The sequence below is a fragment of the Sardina pilchardus genome, chromosome 10, assembly GCF_963854185.1.
Source record: "Sardina pilchardus chromosome 10, fSarPil1.1, whole genome shotgun sequence".
NCBI classification, from domain to species: domain Eukaryota; kingdom Metazoa; phylum Chordata; class Actinopteri; order Clupeiformes; family Clupeidae; genus Sardina; species Sardina pilchardus.
Genome location: NC_085003.1, coordinates 12,933,076 through 12,949,183, shown reverse-complemented (window position 1 = coordinate 12,949,183; position 16,108 = coordinate 12,933,076). Strand labels below are relative to the sequence as shown.

The 16,108-nt window shown below is 43.4% G+C and overlaps 2 protein-coding genes across 2 annotated transcripts in view; both read left to right on the top strand.

Moving 5' to 3' along the window:
• The first annotated feature begins 535 nt into the window (after positions 1-535).
• malt3 (MALT paracaspase 3) lies at positions 536-13,879 on the top strand. The gene is made up of 15 exons (XM_062547305.1): positions 536-671; positions 1,883-1,990; positions 2,099-2,223; positions 2,426-2,573; positions 2,773-2,948; positions 3,192-3,288; positions 3,977-4,012; positions 4,208-4,411; positions 6,085-6,280; positions 6,569-6,643; positions 6,752-6,882; positions 8,556-8,705; positions 9,916-10,070; positions 11,423-11,539; positions 12,661-13,879. The coding sequence occupies exons 1-15, from the start codon at positions 665-667 to the stop codon at positions 12,988-12,990; spliced, it is 2,055 nt and encodes a 684-aa protein (XP_062403289.1). The 5' UTR covers positions 536-664; the 3' UTR covers positions 12,991-13,879.
• Positions 13,880-14,640: 761 nt separating this feature from the next.
• Positions 14,641-16,108, top strand: part of LOC134093412 (FERM domain-containing protein 5) — a 128,622-nt gene continuing 127,154 nt past the window's right edge. Inside the window, exon 1 of the mRNA XM_062546461.1 lies at positions 14,641-14,966. Within this exon, the coding sequence (XP_062402445.1) occupies positions 14,865-14,966 (102 nt within the window). The 5' untranslated portion in view covers positions 14,641-14,864. The remainder of the gene's footprint in view (positions 14,967-16,108) is intronic.

Below are 16,108 nucleotides of genomic sequence, written 5' to 3'. Positions count from 1 at the left end.
TGTTCTTATTTATAACAATAACAACAACAACAACAACAACAACAACAACAAAAACAACAAATTATTATTATTATTATTAGGTTATTAGCCTAATATGCCTAGTATTACTAGGCTATTATTACTAGGCTATTAGTCTAGCCTGTCAGGGTGGCCAATTCCCTGAACCCTGTCTCCACCACCTTGATAGGCAAGCCCTTTATTCATGTGCACAGGCTAATAGCATAGCCTTTATACAGTAAAAAGAGTGTGTGAGAGAGAGGTTGTATGTGTTGTCTCGTTATTTTATTTGACAAGCTCCATTGAAATTCAAATTTAAATATGAGAGACAGAGAGAAAGAGAGAAAGAGGGAGGGCGAGAGAGATGGTAAAGCCAATAAAGTTACAGCTGATAAAATCAGTTGTTTTTCCTTTAAGAATTCAAGAGAACGTCAGACCGCATGTTACGTCTACTTGCGCTGTCATTTGAACCAGGCTCTCCTATTCGATTCACCACGGTAGAGTGGGCGTGATTGTTCCGGGAAAATAGTTTTTCCTTCATGAAGTGAGTTTTGCGCCTGTTAATTTAATTGTGACAGGCAAGTGGTTGTCATTCTCTGTAGTGTCAGGGACGATCAGACATCCGCGGATAAGTTGCTGCCATTTGTCAAGAGTTACGGTGGTCGACATGGCAGGTAAGTTAGCCTACATATGGAAAGGAAAACTAAAATTAAAAGAAGTTAAGAAGTTTATCTTAGGGCTGTTTAAAGGATAGTTAGGTATGGCAATGAAGACCTCTACGTTGGCTATTTCTGAAACTTAACTGTGCTCATTCTCTGATCGTTTGCGCCAGCTCCTTGCCCCTTCCCCGTTACGCATTCTAATTGTAGGGCTGTTTAATGAATGGCCAAGCATATCTCGACAGTAGCCTATAGCCTATGTTGTGAAATGTGTATTGCCTATCATGTGTAGACTACAAGTAGCCTATGATTCGGTGGAACACGGAATGTGAGTAGGGTCTTTGTGTTTTGATGTTAAAGAACTGCCAAAGGCTATACTGAATAGTTAATTCATCCAGCGAATTTAGTTTTGTAATTGTCCCTCATTCTCGCAGACATTGGACACTTGAGAGTGAATGCTCCGTAGATCCTCAAACTCAAACTCTATTGTACTTCAAATAACACAGAGTAGGCCTATGTGAAAAGCTGCAGGTAGGCTATAGTTAGTGATAGCCTACATGGAAAAACATCATCATCTGCTTTCGCTTTTTGGTCATTTTTCTTGACTCTTGAGTCTCATTGTTGCACTGTAGCCTACCCTAAATGCGGCTTAACTCTAGGCTACCCTTGACTGTTTGAATGAATTACAATAGTCTACCTATTAACAACAACTACTGTAGGTCAAACGTGCAAAAGGAAATCACACATTACATTAATAGATCACAATTAACCACAGCAACTCAAGTGGAAACCACAGCCTCTGTCTCTTAACAGAGTTTTTGTAGGCCTATTATATTTCATACAAATATGGAGGTATGACAATGTACTTTCCCCCATCTTTCCACAAGGACTGTTCACATGTCTTCACTCCTCCCACTCAAGTTCTGTCAGTGTATTACATGCACAGCCTGACTTTTTGAAGCGCGCTATCTCTGCTGTTGAAATGATTTATTGTAGACCATTTTTTTTTTAAATTATGTTGACCGCTCAAACACAAGCACACACACACACAGGCACAGGTGCAGGTACAGGTGCACCACCCCTGTGCTCATGCATACCCACGCCCACCCATGAGCAAATAGTGTCTCCTCTGTAGAATATGATGAGCATTCCGAAGCAAGTGTCAGGAAGAATAAGCTGTTGGTGTGATGCTCACAGGGTTTACTTGTCCTGTCCTTCTCCCTCAGCGAGCCATGGCGCTGGACTTATGCTAGACTCTCCCCAGAGGAGCACTGTTTCTGTGGATGTCCAACACTACCTGGTCTATGAAGAGCTGATGAAGAGAATGATTGGTGGTGAGTGATATCCAGAGGCTTACGTTACCACCAGTCACACACTGTCACGCATTGTGTGGTCACTGAGTTTGGGTAGTTACATCCGTCTCTCCCCTACACGATTGACAGGTATCGTTATTGTGGCGCCCCCCGTGCCAGCCACCGTCCCGCCTAATTACCCGGTGACATTGAAGATTCAAGCAGAGGGGCATGGCCGTCTGTCTTACCAGTGGTTCACCTTTAGAAATGAGGAGGTATGTCTGTAAGGCAGTTGCACAGTGTACATTTGAAAGGAATGATTGAAATGGGTAGTGAAAATAAATCCAGTCTAATCTACTGCTGACCAAAGTCCCCATTTTTTTTTTTTTAATTGGAAGATGGAATCACTTCTGAGTCATTTGTGCAGAAGCTTCTTCCCTAATTGATTTATTTTCTCCCTTGAACTGAATGTTGCAGATTATTGCGGTGCCGAATGGGGTCGAGGCAAAACTGGTAGTTATTCCCCAGAAGTCTCAGCGCTATGTGTGCCGTGTGAGCGACCATCTCTCCAACTGTGTGTTCAGTGAATGGATCAAGGTCGATGTCCTGGACAGTCCAGCCTCAGGTGTGGTCCAATTCCACTATCAATTAGTTCATAGCATCTCTGATGCTTTTCTGAATATTTATTTGTGCTAGTTAAGACAAGCAATAATGCTTGCTCTCTCTCTCTCTCTCTCTCTCTCTCTCTCTCCCTCTCTCTCGCTCCCTCTCCCTCTCCCTCTCCCTCTCTCAACCTCCTCTATGATTTCTTTTTTATGCGGAAGGTCTCCCAAATAACTGGGATGGATCACCCCACATTGTGCTCCACCCCAAATCCCAAAAGGTTAAGCCAGGAAAACCGGTGACCCTAAACTGCGCTGCCTTTTTCATACACCCTCCCAATTACCAGTGGTACAGAAATGGCGTCATCATAGAGGACCAGACAAGCAGGGCGCTCCAGGTATGGCTGCTCTGTAGACGGCAGCTTGTGAAATATTTGCACAAGCGACGCTGAGGTCATTGTGTTTGCTAGACCAACGCCAATATATCTTCCTGTTTGAGCTGGCTGTTTGCCATTTATCCATCAGCAAGCTCACGCTTTCCCGTAACCCTGTTGAAAAGCTGGTTAATATTAAACCATGGTTGTGATTTGTTTGGCCTCGTGTCAAGGGCAAAAGCATGAATATTTTCTTCTTTTGGACAGATTGACTGTGCAAATGCTGAGAATGCTGGATCGTATCTCTGTTGTGTTACAAATGTCAACGGGGAGTCCTGGACAGAAGCAGCTGACGTAGAAATCGGTAAGACACAATTTTGTAGCCAGTGTTTTGAACACTGTATGCCAGAGAAATGAATCAGAAGTTAAAAAAAAGAAAAAAGGACAAAGAAGAAAAAAAATAAGTTATTACTGGAGTAACTTGGGGCAGATGTTCTTCAAATGTTCCCAGGTCAGGTCAGTCAGAATAAGTCAGAACTTGTAGCTTTCAGGAATGTTTGTGTCAGCAGTGATTTACTCCTGCTAAAATTATGATCAAATGGTGTAAGAGCCACTTTCAAACAATACACAATGGAAAAGTTTTCCATTACTGCCCACTGGTCCTAGTGAGCGTGTATCCCATGAAGTGGGGCTTTCCGCTAGTTTGGAAGACCCAGAGGTACTTCCCCTGTTTCTTGAAGCTACAGAGGCAGAGGCAGAGGCAGAGGCAGAGGAGCTAAGATTGTTTTTAGGTACAAAGTGACTGAAAGTGAAACTTTCAGTCTGAATTCTGACTTCCCCTTCATATATTGGCTCAACTTGAGTGACAATTACGAACTGAATTGAAATGATATTTTTCAAAGAATATTTTGACATACCAAAATGTTTTGCAATTTGAGAAATGGATATGTAGAGATTTTGGTGAGTCTGGGTGGAGAATGCACCAGTTTGCAATGTGGTCAGACATATTTTTCCTGTGTAGTCATTTTCAATTCCTCTTTCTTCCCCCTTAGTGCCTCTTGACCAGCCTCGTGTCTCACGGCCCACAGGTACTGTATGCCTCACTAACCTGACACCAACATAACATTTTAACAGCAACATCAGTATAGTAACAACAGTAGATACTACTTTTTTTTACTCTTTTACATTTCAATAGATCCACCACCAGCCTTGGGGCTTTCAATGCAGCTGTTTTGAGCGTTCTGTCTCATTTTTACATAGCTTTTGTCATTGTTGTTTTTCAGCGACAGGCAAAGTGGCTCTCCTGATAGGGAACTTGAATTACTCCTGCCACCCCCCGCTGATGGCCCCAACCATGGACGTGTACGAGCTGGCTCAGCACCTCCAGCAGCTGGACTTCAGGGTGGTGTCTCTGCTGGACCTCTCCAAAAAGGAAATGAATGCCGCCATCGAGAAGTTCCTGCAGCTGCTGGACAAGGGAGTGTATGGTGAGTCACAAAGCCTATAGGATAACAGCTGTGTTGTGATTAAAGTGGCATGAGGCCCTTGTCACTGACTTGTTTTGTAATTCAAGTCTTCTAAGTTCACACATTGCCAACTTCTGCTTTCCAGTTTCCATCGTTATTCTCTCAGTTCCACTAGAACAAGAATCTTGTTCAGTGATATGTACTGCTTATGTGCTCTACTGGGCATTGGGCAACCTATGACACATTATGAAGGAGTAGAAAAGGACTGCACTACCAAAAATGCACCAGTTCAAACCTGAAGTGTTCAGTGTCTGTATCAGCTGACGGTCAAAATAGTTTGTCCCTGCATCTATTTAATAGGGTGAGAAAATGCTGAGTGTAGTTAAGCATCAATCACATGCACACACAAACAAACACACACACACACACACAGGCAGATAGCCTCAAAAGTGTGTACAGTATAGCTAGCAATTTTAGCAGTTTTTCCTTTTCGTATGGTATATTCACAGCTTTTTTTCCAGTCATCGTGCCATATCTGCAGTGTCACAAGCTGTCTGTGAATTGGTATCGACTGTGGGGAGAGTGCGGTTCAGCTACTGAGATAAGTGTTGGAAACGAAAAGCGTGGGCCTGCAATGTGGGTTTGCGACATGCCTTGCTATGTTTAGCCATTTCCGAAGCCCTGTCGCACTTTTAACCCGACAGATTTATAGTGTCACTGCAAAGGGCATTTCACTGAACCATCTACGTGGCCTCTCCTCTCCTCTCCTCTCAGTCTGTTTTTCAAATTGTGTGAAAGAGTCACCAGTCAAATTACTGTTTGGAGTGAAACTAGAGTTTAATGAATTTATTTATCATGACTCATGAATTATGGGAGAATACCCCCCCCCCCCTTTTTAAAGAAAAGAAAGTTTCAACCATAAATTATATAATCTTTGCTTTGACTAATCATTTACTTTGAGAAACCAGCATACAATGTTTTAAAAAGGGATACAAATCCCCTATTATTACACTGAGACAATAGTCGATATTTGTCTGTTACAACTAACACGTTACAATCTGTAGACAAATGCGCAGTTTAGAAGATGTTCAGTTCCATGCCGCCTACAGCTTCGAGTTCACTCTTTACTTGTCTAGTTTTTACTGTGTGGTCAGCTCTTTCGACACGGCAGCAAACATACCCAGGAAGTTTTCTTTTTGGTCTTAAGCGTCTTTGATCGCCTATTTCAAGCAGCACTGTGGGCTGCGCACATGCCGTGACCTCTTTTCTGTGTGCACCAAAGGTCCTGAGCTGACTGAGCATGGTAAACATTGGTGAAGCTGTGCATGCTTCCCCTTCCTCCTCTACTTCCTGACAGGGCTCTGCTGTATTTGATGTTCCTCTGGAGATTAATTCCTTTCAGATCGATATGAATTAAAATGAGGAACACTCTTGTTCCTACACATCAATACGCTTCTGTTTTTTCTTTTCTTTTATTTAAACGTTTCTCAAAACTAGTGCTAATTATTTTTTCCTTGGCAGTTATTTCAGTATGTTGTATGTAAGAAATAGCATCACCTGTTGTTCCTGCTTTCCTGCCTGAACAATGGAGTGGAGTGCACAATGCAGTGATCTTGTCACTCGATCAGCTGATTGAATTGAACTCCATTGAGTTGTCCACTAGAGTTGTGACACGTTCTTGTGTTCCCACCCAGGCCTTTTCTACTATGCTGGTCATGGGTACGAACAGGCGGGCAGGAACTACATGGTGCCCATCGATGCGCCACGGCCCTACAACACAGAGGACTGTGTGTGTGTGCAGCGCATCATGAAGAAGATGCAGGAGCGCCACACGGCTCTCAACGTCATCCTGCTGGACACATGTCGCAAGTGGTACAGAATGGACAAGAGGTAAGCCCACGGCATTATGGGTGTTTTTGTTGTTGTTATTGTTTCATAGTTATTGTTTTGGTGATTATTATTATTTTTTAAATTCAGTCTTTTATGTCTTCTAATGATTCTAGTTGTTATATCTGTTCTATCTATTTGCATTTACTATTTTTTCTTTACCATTGCTTATGTAAAACACGCTGAATTATCCCTGTGTATGTAGTGTGTATAATAAACTTGCCTCGCCTTTGAGTATCAGTATTCATAATAGTTCTTATTGTCTCTTGGATGTTGTGTTTTGCGTTCCAGGCACAAACAGCATCTCAACGTCTCAGAGATAACGCCCTTGGCACCACTGGGTAACACAGTGTATGGCTACGCAACGTAAGTGTATATACCACACATATGCACACAGGTTATATACGTGTTGCACACATGCTACAGACTGACATGTAGACTGACGTATGGCTCTCCCGTGTTCCCTTTGCTCAGGTGTGAGGACGCTGAGGCCTACGAGGTGCAGGACGCCAGGGGCAAGAGCACAGGAATCTTCACCAAATACTTGAACAGGCACATTCTGCAGACGGAGAAAGTCACACACATCTTGGAGCAGGTTTCTGAAGGTATGAGTCATCAACCATTCCCCCTGACCACGACGCACACACACGCACACGCCGCACCCACACACACATACCCCTCGCTTTCAGACAACCCAACCCAACGCCCCCTTCTCGGCAGGAGATGCTTCCTGTTGATACTGCACACAGCAATGGCCAGACGAGAGGCCTTATCAGAGACTTTCTGAGCAAGATATTTCCGCGCGTGAACTCGACCTCCCCCGGCTATTAGCAGCTGTGATGTCAGAGCTGCGTACAGTAGACCCGGGCCCTCTTTAGGCCACCGCTTGCTTTCGAACGCCTCTCAGCTTGTAGCCATATAGGCTAAGTTTGTTTTTTACTAATACCGAAATAGTGTCATCACAATCCTAAAGCTGGTGAAGCCAACTTGAACTTGGGGGGAAGGGGGGGGGGGGGGTCACTTGTTCCTCTGTAGAAGGGGTCAATGAAGGGCAGTTCCAGAGGGCTTTCACTTGTCAATGTATTGGTTACGCCGCTCAAAGATGTTTACATGTTTGCATGTACAGTACTGGATGTCTGTCAGGGGCCTCTCCTCCTGATGTTTACCCCTTGGATGAGTGTCTGGGGGGGCAGAGTGGTCTGTGACAGCCCCCTCCTGGTGTGCACTGGTCCTCTGTGCTTGTTTGCTTGTTTGACGGGGGGGTCTCTGTGGTAACACTGTTTGGCTTTGTGAAACGGAGTCGTCCAAACATGTGACCTCATTCTCTGGAAATTCACGCTGGGCGGCGGGGAAATCTGAGAAGCCCTGACCTGAGGTGGACAGCTGCTCGCTGCTCTACGCACGTTACAGCCCCCCCCCGCCCCGCCCTGCCATTAGCCACCATTAGCTCTCGCTTATACCCTCCCAGCCCCGTCCAGCCCCACCCCGCTCAGACCTGCCCTGTCTTGAAAGGCCCACTCACACTCACTGGCCAGTCCCCCTGCCACCCTGCTGTCCTCACCCCTCTGCCAAACACACTCACACACCCCGTTTGGGACTCGGAGAGAGAGACACACGAGAAGCCCTGATCCCACACAGCTTTACACGCAACGCTGAGAGAGCCGGCGATGAGACGTAGCTCATTGTAAAGGAACTCGCCGGAACAGCATCGCAGCTTAGATGAAATGCTTCAGCTCGAGACCTCCTTTTGTATGTGCCAGATGCACTTATGGCTAATTATATCTGCAGGGGGCTAAGGAACATATCAGGCTACTCTCAGCCAGCGCATTCGACTTGTTTTTGGCCACGGCATGTGCAGTGGATCAGGGCTATTGGTTCCCGGAACCGTGTCCCTTTTGAGCCAAACACTGGGGTCCTTTGATCTAATACATCCTGGCTATTAATCTTGCCTCATGTCACCGTCACTCAATCAAGCCTAATCTGGACAGAGCGCGTCGGTGGAGGCTTTTTCTGCACTTTACAAATTGCTGACAGCAGTGTTGTTTGCTTGCCAATTTGAATAGGTACGCTTCGCTTTTACGTTAAGCAAAGGTGATGAGTGCTGAAAAAAGATAGAAAGATCAGAGAATCTGTTGTTTTCTTTAATGTCTTATTCAAACGAATGTCACACACATGAAAACAAAAGTCACACAGATAGCACGTGTTTTTTTCCCACAGGGTATAAACCTGTAATAAACCTGTAGTCTTGGACTGAAACGTTGATTTCCTCTTGTGGTAGATCTGGGCAGGGACCCGCTGGTGATGGGCAAGCAGGTGTGTGAGATCAAACACACGCTGAAGGAGCCGAGGGCGCTGACGGACCCCGTGCGGACGGCCGGACACACCTGCGAGGTGCGCGTGAGGGACAGCTTCTGGAGGAACGCCAACGGTAAGAGCACTGCGGGGCTCTCTCTCGTGATCAGTCGGCTTGTTGACCAGCCCTTTTCTCATACTGGCGCATGTGTGCGCACACACACACACTCACACACACACACACACACACACACACATACACACACACACACACACGCACACACTGTCTCTTGTGACTGTGAACTCTTTTACCATCTCTTCTCACAGTGTGATGTATACACACACACACACACACTAACACAAACAAGTACAGTCAGACAATCATCCTTTCACTTACACCCACACACCCACACACACACAAAGCTTCTGCTAAGCATGTGAGAGCAGGAGTTATGTGTGAATACATGAAAGAATTTCTTATGATCACAGTTTAGTTTTCTGCATATTCAATTCATGAGGATATGTAGAAAATGTCTTGAGATCTGTACAGGGTAGTCTTTACAAATGTCGTTTTATTCCTCAAAGTCAACAGGCACTAAAACATTTCAGTCAAGAGATCAAATTATATTAAAAAAGGTTCCTCTAAGTGGCAGAGTCAGCGTGTATCTTCCCCCTTTCCAAATATGTCCTTCTTTCCCGTTATTCTCCTGCACTCTTGACCCCCTCCACCTCCACCCCCACCCAGACACACACACATACACACACACACACACACACACACACACACACACACACACACACACGCACACACATGCTTCTGTTCTTACTGGATGGGTCACATTTGGACAACAATCTAACAAAAACATTTCATCATGGCCTGTCCACCCACGCTTTTCCTTTCAATGCTGCTGGATGGGCCAAGTCACTCTGAAGGCATGTAGAGAAAAGAGAGACTGTGTGAAGCATTTAGGGAACTGAAGTTAGTTAGTGGGTGCAGGCACGAGGCTGTCTCACAACTCCACATGCTGGCTTTGTTCACAATAGCCAGGTGATTGACTTCTTTATTTGGACTGGGGAGGTAGCTTCCTCTTTTTGGATCCTAAAATTGTGAAGCACTTACGTTTTATTTTCCATAGATGACCGCATGTCTGATAGTGAAACACTGTGAATGATCAAATCAAGAAATGAATGTGAAAACCGTATCGTTCGTGCATATTTGATCTGTGCCAAATAGATAGAAGTGTTGTGATTATCTTTTAATGGCTCATGTATATCTGTTAGTGCATTTTTAGCATCCTTTGAACCCAAGTCCATAAACCATATTTTTGTTTACCTTGTTTACTCAGTCTTGCCCAAGAGGGAGCTTCTGGTGTTTCCTAGCGGCGTCAAAGTGGAGCTTAGTTTCTCGGCGTTGTTCTCAAACGTCCTGGTCGTCTTTGCCACAGTGAAGGACACTGGACCCAGGGCCCAGGACTGTACGGTCATCCTTACGAGCACGCCGGTGAGCTGAAGTTGTTGTTTTCCCTTTTTCTGCCATGTCTCTTTCACAATACGGTGTTTCTGTTGACAGGGTTGGGTCATCATGAATCATTGTTTGTATGGGTTTCAACAGTTTGTAGGCTGTATAGCGCCAAAATGGTTTTGTGGTGCATTATTGGGTATTGGGTAACGTCAAGGACAGTTACTGCTGTGCTTTTAGCATCTACAAAACTGAAATAGATTAAATTGTTTGATTAGATGCCATAACTCACATCAAACTCTCTCTCACACACACACACACACACACACATACACACAAGCTGTACACTTTGATAGTATACCTCACAGCATGCGATCAGCATAATATCATTGATAAAGTTACTTTTCAGCATGACTAAAGGAAACAGTGTCTTCCTGCTGTGGTCAAAGTTTGTGACGACGAAACGCTCTGTGGTAAAGCTTTTGAGATAGCGTTCGACCAGATTCCTGTTTAAAAGGAATTGAGCACACGTGCTGTAAATTAGGCCTGTTCCCCTTTCCGTTCCATTGTACTGTCACGTTGCGCTTGTGAACTGAAAGTTCCAGCGGTTCTTCTAGACTAGAGGCCTCAGTCGGAAGCAGCACATTTCTTCAAGTAAAGAGGATGTAGAGGGTGCACATTGTCTAAAGATGGTACCATCGTTTTTTTCCGTTATTTACCACAATACATACAGTTCTGTGTCCTTAAAACAAAGGCTCCAAACTGATCACTACCGCTAAATGGCATTGAATTATCATTAAGGGGAATGAATATAAGTAACACTCAATGCTCAGTGTAGTTCAGCTGGTTGAGCAAGGTGCTAACAGCAAGGTCACAGATCTGTCATGACCCAATGAGGACATATGTTGAAATGTATACCTTTAATACAGCCTAAATCTCTGGGCTAAATGACTGGATTCCTAAATGTAAATGCTGTAATGAGGTGGCTTAGGTTAGGCAGCCCTCACAGAGAGCCTGATCTCTGAAAAATGATCTGCTTTGCAGGAGTCTAAATAGATATTGTTTGACCTTCTTTGGGATATAAAATAAATGCAAAGAGATGAAAAATAAAAGATTCCATTCTGATTATGACTTAATATTATGTATGCATGTAGACAGAGCAGAGTAAAGTGATATGAGTAAGGTGATATGCTTTGTTACACTTGGTGGTGCTGACACCTTGTGGTGAAAAGAAATAGGACAACTCTGAACTGAACCCACAACAAACACATTTGTCTCTGAGTGCACCTTTTAAAATGTTCATGACTAACGTAGAGAGGGTACACATTTTAATGTCATTGTTTTTTTTTTATATTGTGGTACTTAATTTTGCTGTTCTTTTCCTGTCTGTGTAGGGTCTCGAAGACATTTTCTCTGGGCCAGATCGGTCAGAGGAGTTTGATTCTCTTCTGATGAGCCAGTCTGATAACGCCGACTCCAGTATTCGCCTCTGCTGTCTTCAGAGACTTCAGGTGAGTGTCTCATTAATCGGCCTCAAACTGAGCTGAACCGAATCCCCTTATGAAAAGAACTATAGTAATACTATACGATTTAGTAGTTCTATGGTAGTGTGTAATACTACTACTATAACAGTGTTGTTATGTAATACCTTCTAGATAGTGTCCCTATAGTTCAGTCTTCTTATAGCACTTCTATAGTATGTCCTGAAATGCTATGATTTCTATAAGATTACTGCACTATAAGAAATACTACTTGTGTACTGTAGTTGTTTCTCGTAAGATGGAGCAGTAGAGTACTGCTACTTCCAGCTGTTTTCCTGTTTGTTTGTTTGTTTTTTGTCTACTTGGCTGTTTTGTGTCTGAACACGTGGAGTTCCTCCATCTACTTCCTTTAATCAGTGATTGTGAAAGTTTGTCAAATGTGCTCCTTTATGCTATGTGGATATTGATTCCTTAGGAGCTCTCTTAAACTCTGTGGTGGCATACTGTACTTTTGGTTGCTAGTGTTAAAATATCTGCTGCATTGTTGTGGTGTAGCATGGTGGTAATATTGCCACTCTACAGTATATGAGCATGAGGATAATTTACATTATATAGTTATTTAAATTGATACTTAATGATGATAAGATGTATGGTAATTAAATGTTAATAAGAGTACAATTGACTTTCCAATTGTGCGCATAGTCGTTGCTCAATAATTGTAACCTAGGTAGTAAGTGATGAATACTTTTTTTTTTAAAACTTTTTTCCACGGTAGCACTTATAGAGAGTGGAAGTTTGATCATATTTCCGTGGTATTTCATTTTAATAAGCAACAATAATATGGCAATTATGATATTTTGATATGACGGAACATTTGTGGTTAATTGGATGCATTGGATTTTCCGCAGTCTTTATTGGGACTTGACTAGGTCTGGTTATGTTGTATGATCAATGCAGTAAAAATAATGTCAAAGTTTTGACTACTTCACTTCTGGTTCCTATTTCCTCATTTCCTCACGGCTCATAGCATGCATTCTCACAGTGATTTCCAATCACACTGCTGCTGTGTCTTTATCAGCCCACATGTGCTGTGTGAGGGAAGTGGAAATTCTCAGAGCAAGGGTTAAAGACTCCTTTACTTTCCCACACAGACATCCTTGGAGATCAAGGTGGATTTGCACTACTTGGACATCGACAGCGGCCGGAGACTCAGGGAGAGTAGATCTTTGCCCGTGGGGAAGCCTTTGGTTGCAGCCTGTTCACTGAACTCGGCCAGGCCCGCAGGAGCCGCAGGAGCCACAGGGGGGCCACAGGGCCCCCAGTCCTGCAGTAGCTGGCCGAGGAAGGGCGAGGCGAGGCTTTCGGCCCGGCCACACACACGCAAGGCGGAGAATGCAGTAGACAGCAGGCTGTGGGTTCCATCCACCAGCGGCAACCAGCCAGAGGAGAATGATGAAAGTGACATCCATAATTTTACTTAGGGAATAATGTTTAGTCTGACGGTCATTCTTCAAAAATATATTTTGTCCTGCGGGATCTGTTTTTAAAGAATGACCCTAGAAAACGGATTAACATGACCTGTACATCATCTCACTTATTATATGGCTACTTACAAAAGTGATTGAAGACATTCCTCCAAAATATCTCTTTCCAAAATACTGTATATAGCTTTTGCTGAGAGATAGTTAGTTCTATAAAGTTTTAGGTGTTCTGAAAACCTCAGTTACTGACAATGAATTTCTGTTCTGTGACAAGTAAACAGATTACCTGCAGAATGATATGAACATGTGAATCAGATTCACAACACCTGTTGAGTCTTATAACAACGTGATGTCCCTGTCTTTACTGTGTGATGATATTCATGTATTTTTACTTGGTAACAAACAAACAGGGAAATCTTGAAAATCTTTGTGTTATCTCATTCAGTACATGCTTTAATAATGTTTCAGTAATCAAGGACTTGATGAAACATTGGCATTAATGAAGCCTTACATTTATGAAGGATTTTGGTACATTTCCTTTTTCATGTTATGATAAATGCCAGAAGTCAGAAACTATCGAGTGTGATTTTAAAAACAATGCAAACAAGAGCTTTGCTGTTCTGTTAAAATGTTTTGTTTGTTTCCGATTTTCAGCTTTGAGTCAGATACGAAATGATTTTGATAGGCTACATATTGTTGGCTTGTTTAAGTACATCTCACCTTGGAAAAGTAGTTCTCAGTTTATGTGTTATTTATTTCTTTAGAACTGTTGATCAACTGTACTATGTAATTCTGAATGACACCTTAAAAAACTACTTATTTGTTCATAGACATGAATGAATGTTGTATCTTGGCTCTCTATTTGAGCTTTAATAAAGAAAAGCTAAATAAATCACTACTATCTCCATGGGTTTATTGAATTATGAATGAAAACCGTCTTGTAGTCACCATGAAAATAAAAATCAATTTTCTGAATAGATGTCAATTACTTCGCTTAGTATACTCCGAATGTAGGCCTGCTAATTGGTCCTTGTAGGAGGATCCTTGCACAAGTGCACTGGGGTCATGTTGCTCTGCGTCTGCTTCCGCGGCACACCAGGAGGAGCAAGTGAGCTAATTAACCCGGGTCTCTTGGGTTGATTGACAATTCCCTTCAGGTCACAGATTTTTAGTAAACTCTAAGTGAAAAAAAAAAGGGTTTTAAAAAATTGCCTGGCAAATAATGTTGCATAGTATAGTCTTCTATGAGCGAGTCAATCGTACTAGGCTATATTGCATGGATAAAATATAAGCACACAAGTAATCCACTTTTATCACCCTCTGGCAAGCGTATGTAGGCCTACTGACTGATTCAGACAGGGCTGTTCTTTTGTTGGGGATAACACCCCTCCACCACCCGCAAAAGCGACGCAGAATCGGACACCAAAAGCGTCTATCGTCGGCCTGCGCTCACTGGCTATCACCTAACCTAAAAGGGGCAACATTCTAAGCTATCATTGGCTAGTTTAAATACACATTTTTGGCCAAACGTGTTATTGGTTTGCCTCCATGTCAATCATTCGCCTTGGGCCCGCCCATATGCTCAAGTTGCAAGCGGTGAATGGTGAAGAGGCAGGAGGCAACAGTCTGACTGCACCGCCGTGACTGATCCTGGACCTGGATGCTCCGTGCAACCTGCCTATTCCAGCGCTCAGTCTCATTTCCAAGCGCAGTGTTCAGCTCATCGGGGAACGATGCTCTGTGTCTGGGTAGAAGAATTCTCCTCTGCGCTTCAACTGGGTGATCGGAGAAAGTGGTCAATGTGACATTGCTTCTATGCCGTGTTCAGTTTATTGTTCTGGTCCTGGACGCAGACCAGCTAATCGTGTAAGAAGATGTTGAGTCGATTCATGAGTGGCAGCATCAGGAATTTGGACAGAGAATACAACTGCACCGTCAGACTTCTGGATGATACGGAGTATACCTGCACGATTCAGGTCAGTGCAAACACCTGTGCTCGTCATCGCTTGAACTATTCTCAGTGCCACCGCAGTAACCCATAGCCAGGGCTACAATAAAGCTTTGTTTCAGACGCAAAGCGACGTGCGCAGCGTTTTAGCGAGACGGCGGGTACCTGCAGCTCACAGGTCCCGCTCTTCCCCTCCGCTACTGCTGTGTGTGGAGGCTACTACGTGACATAGTCTGTAGGCTGACAAATTCCACGTTTCTTCGCCTGCTTTATTTTCGCTCTGGGGGATTCTCTCTTTTGTCCAAATAGGTATTTAATCTAGACACTGTTCACTCGGAGACGATTTATTTGGTAGACGCTTCTCGTCCATTCTGTAGGACAGTGCGATTGACCCAAGCACAGTGATGTAAGGGTCGAATGGGACGGAGGGCTATACATGTATTTGGTGCCTCATACCTTGTTAACCGTTCCCATGGGTGGAAAAGTTTATCGTTCATCGGATAAACGTGGAACTTGACAGTTAGATTTTGAATACTTATCAGCACATATTTATAGCTGACGGTCTGTCAGGTGTCAAGTGTTTTTCTCTGGCCTGCTGAATCTGGTGGTTTCGGACAGTTGATCATTTTACTACAAGGATTGTCAGACTGTCTCGTTCAATATGTTTACAGCATAGCCTAATTGATGAGTCAGTGATTCAGGGGTTGTGCCGGAAAGCTTTCGCCAGCATGCGTAGAGCTTTATTGGTGACTGTATAACAATTGATTATTTTTTTCTGCCAATGAAAACAAAATTACATAGGCCCTACATTAGGCCACGATGTGTTTCCATTAGAGTAAGCTATTATCTAACCCATCTAAAACAATGATGGGTCGCCAATGACCCCACGTGATCTTGATCACACAGATTATTTATGCTTTCATATGAAAGGTCTGTCCAAGAAAGAGGGAGGGATTAGTATCATTCTGATAACTTGTAAGAGCTGTGTCCATACTATAAACAATATTACCCTTGGGGTCAATATCAACTGCCCAGTAGAAAGCAAGGAACCTGATCTGAAATGGGACCCAGCTGTACGGATATGCTTGTAAAGCATTCCATTAATAATGTATAGTTTTGGTCTATTAAACTGCCTAAAGGGAATTGTAAAGGAAAGCAATTTAACAGTGC

Coding starts and splice junctions, on each gene's coding strand:
- malt3 (XM_062547305.1), top strand. Junction 6,883..8,555: donor CTTGGAGCAGGTTTCTGAAG/GTATGAGTCATC, acceptor CTCTTGTGGTAG/ATCTGGGCAGGGACCCGCTG. Junction 11,540..12,660: donor GCTGTCTTCAGAGACTTCAG/GTGAGTGTCTCA, acceptor TTTCCCACACAG/ACATCCTTGGAGATCAAGGT.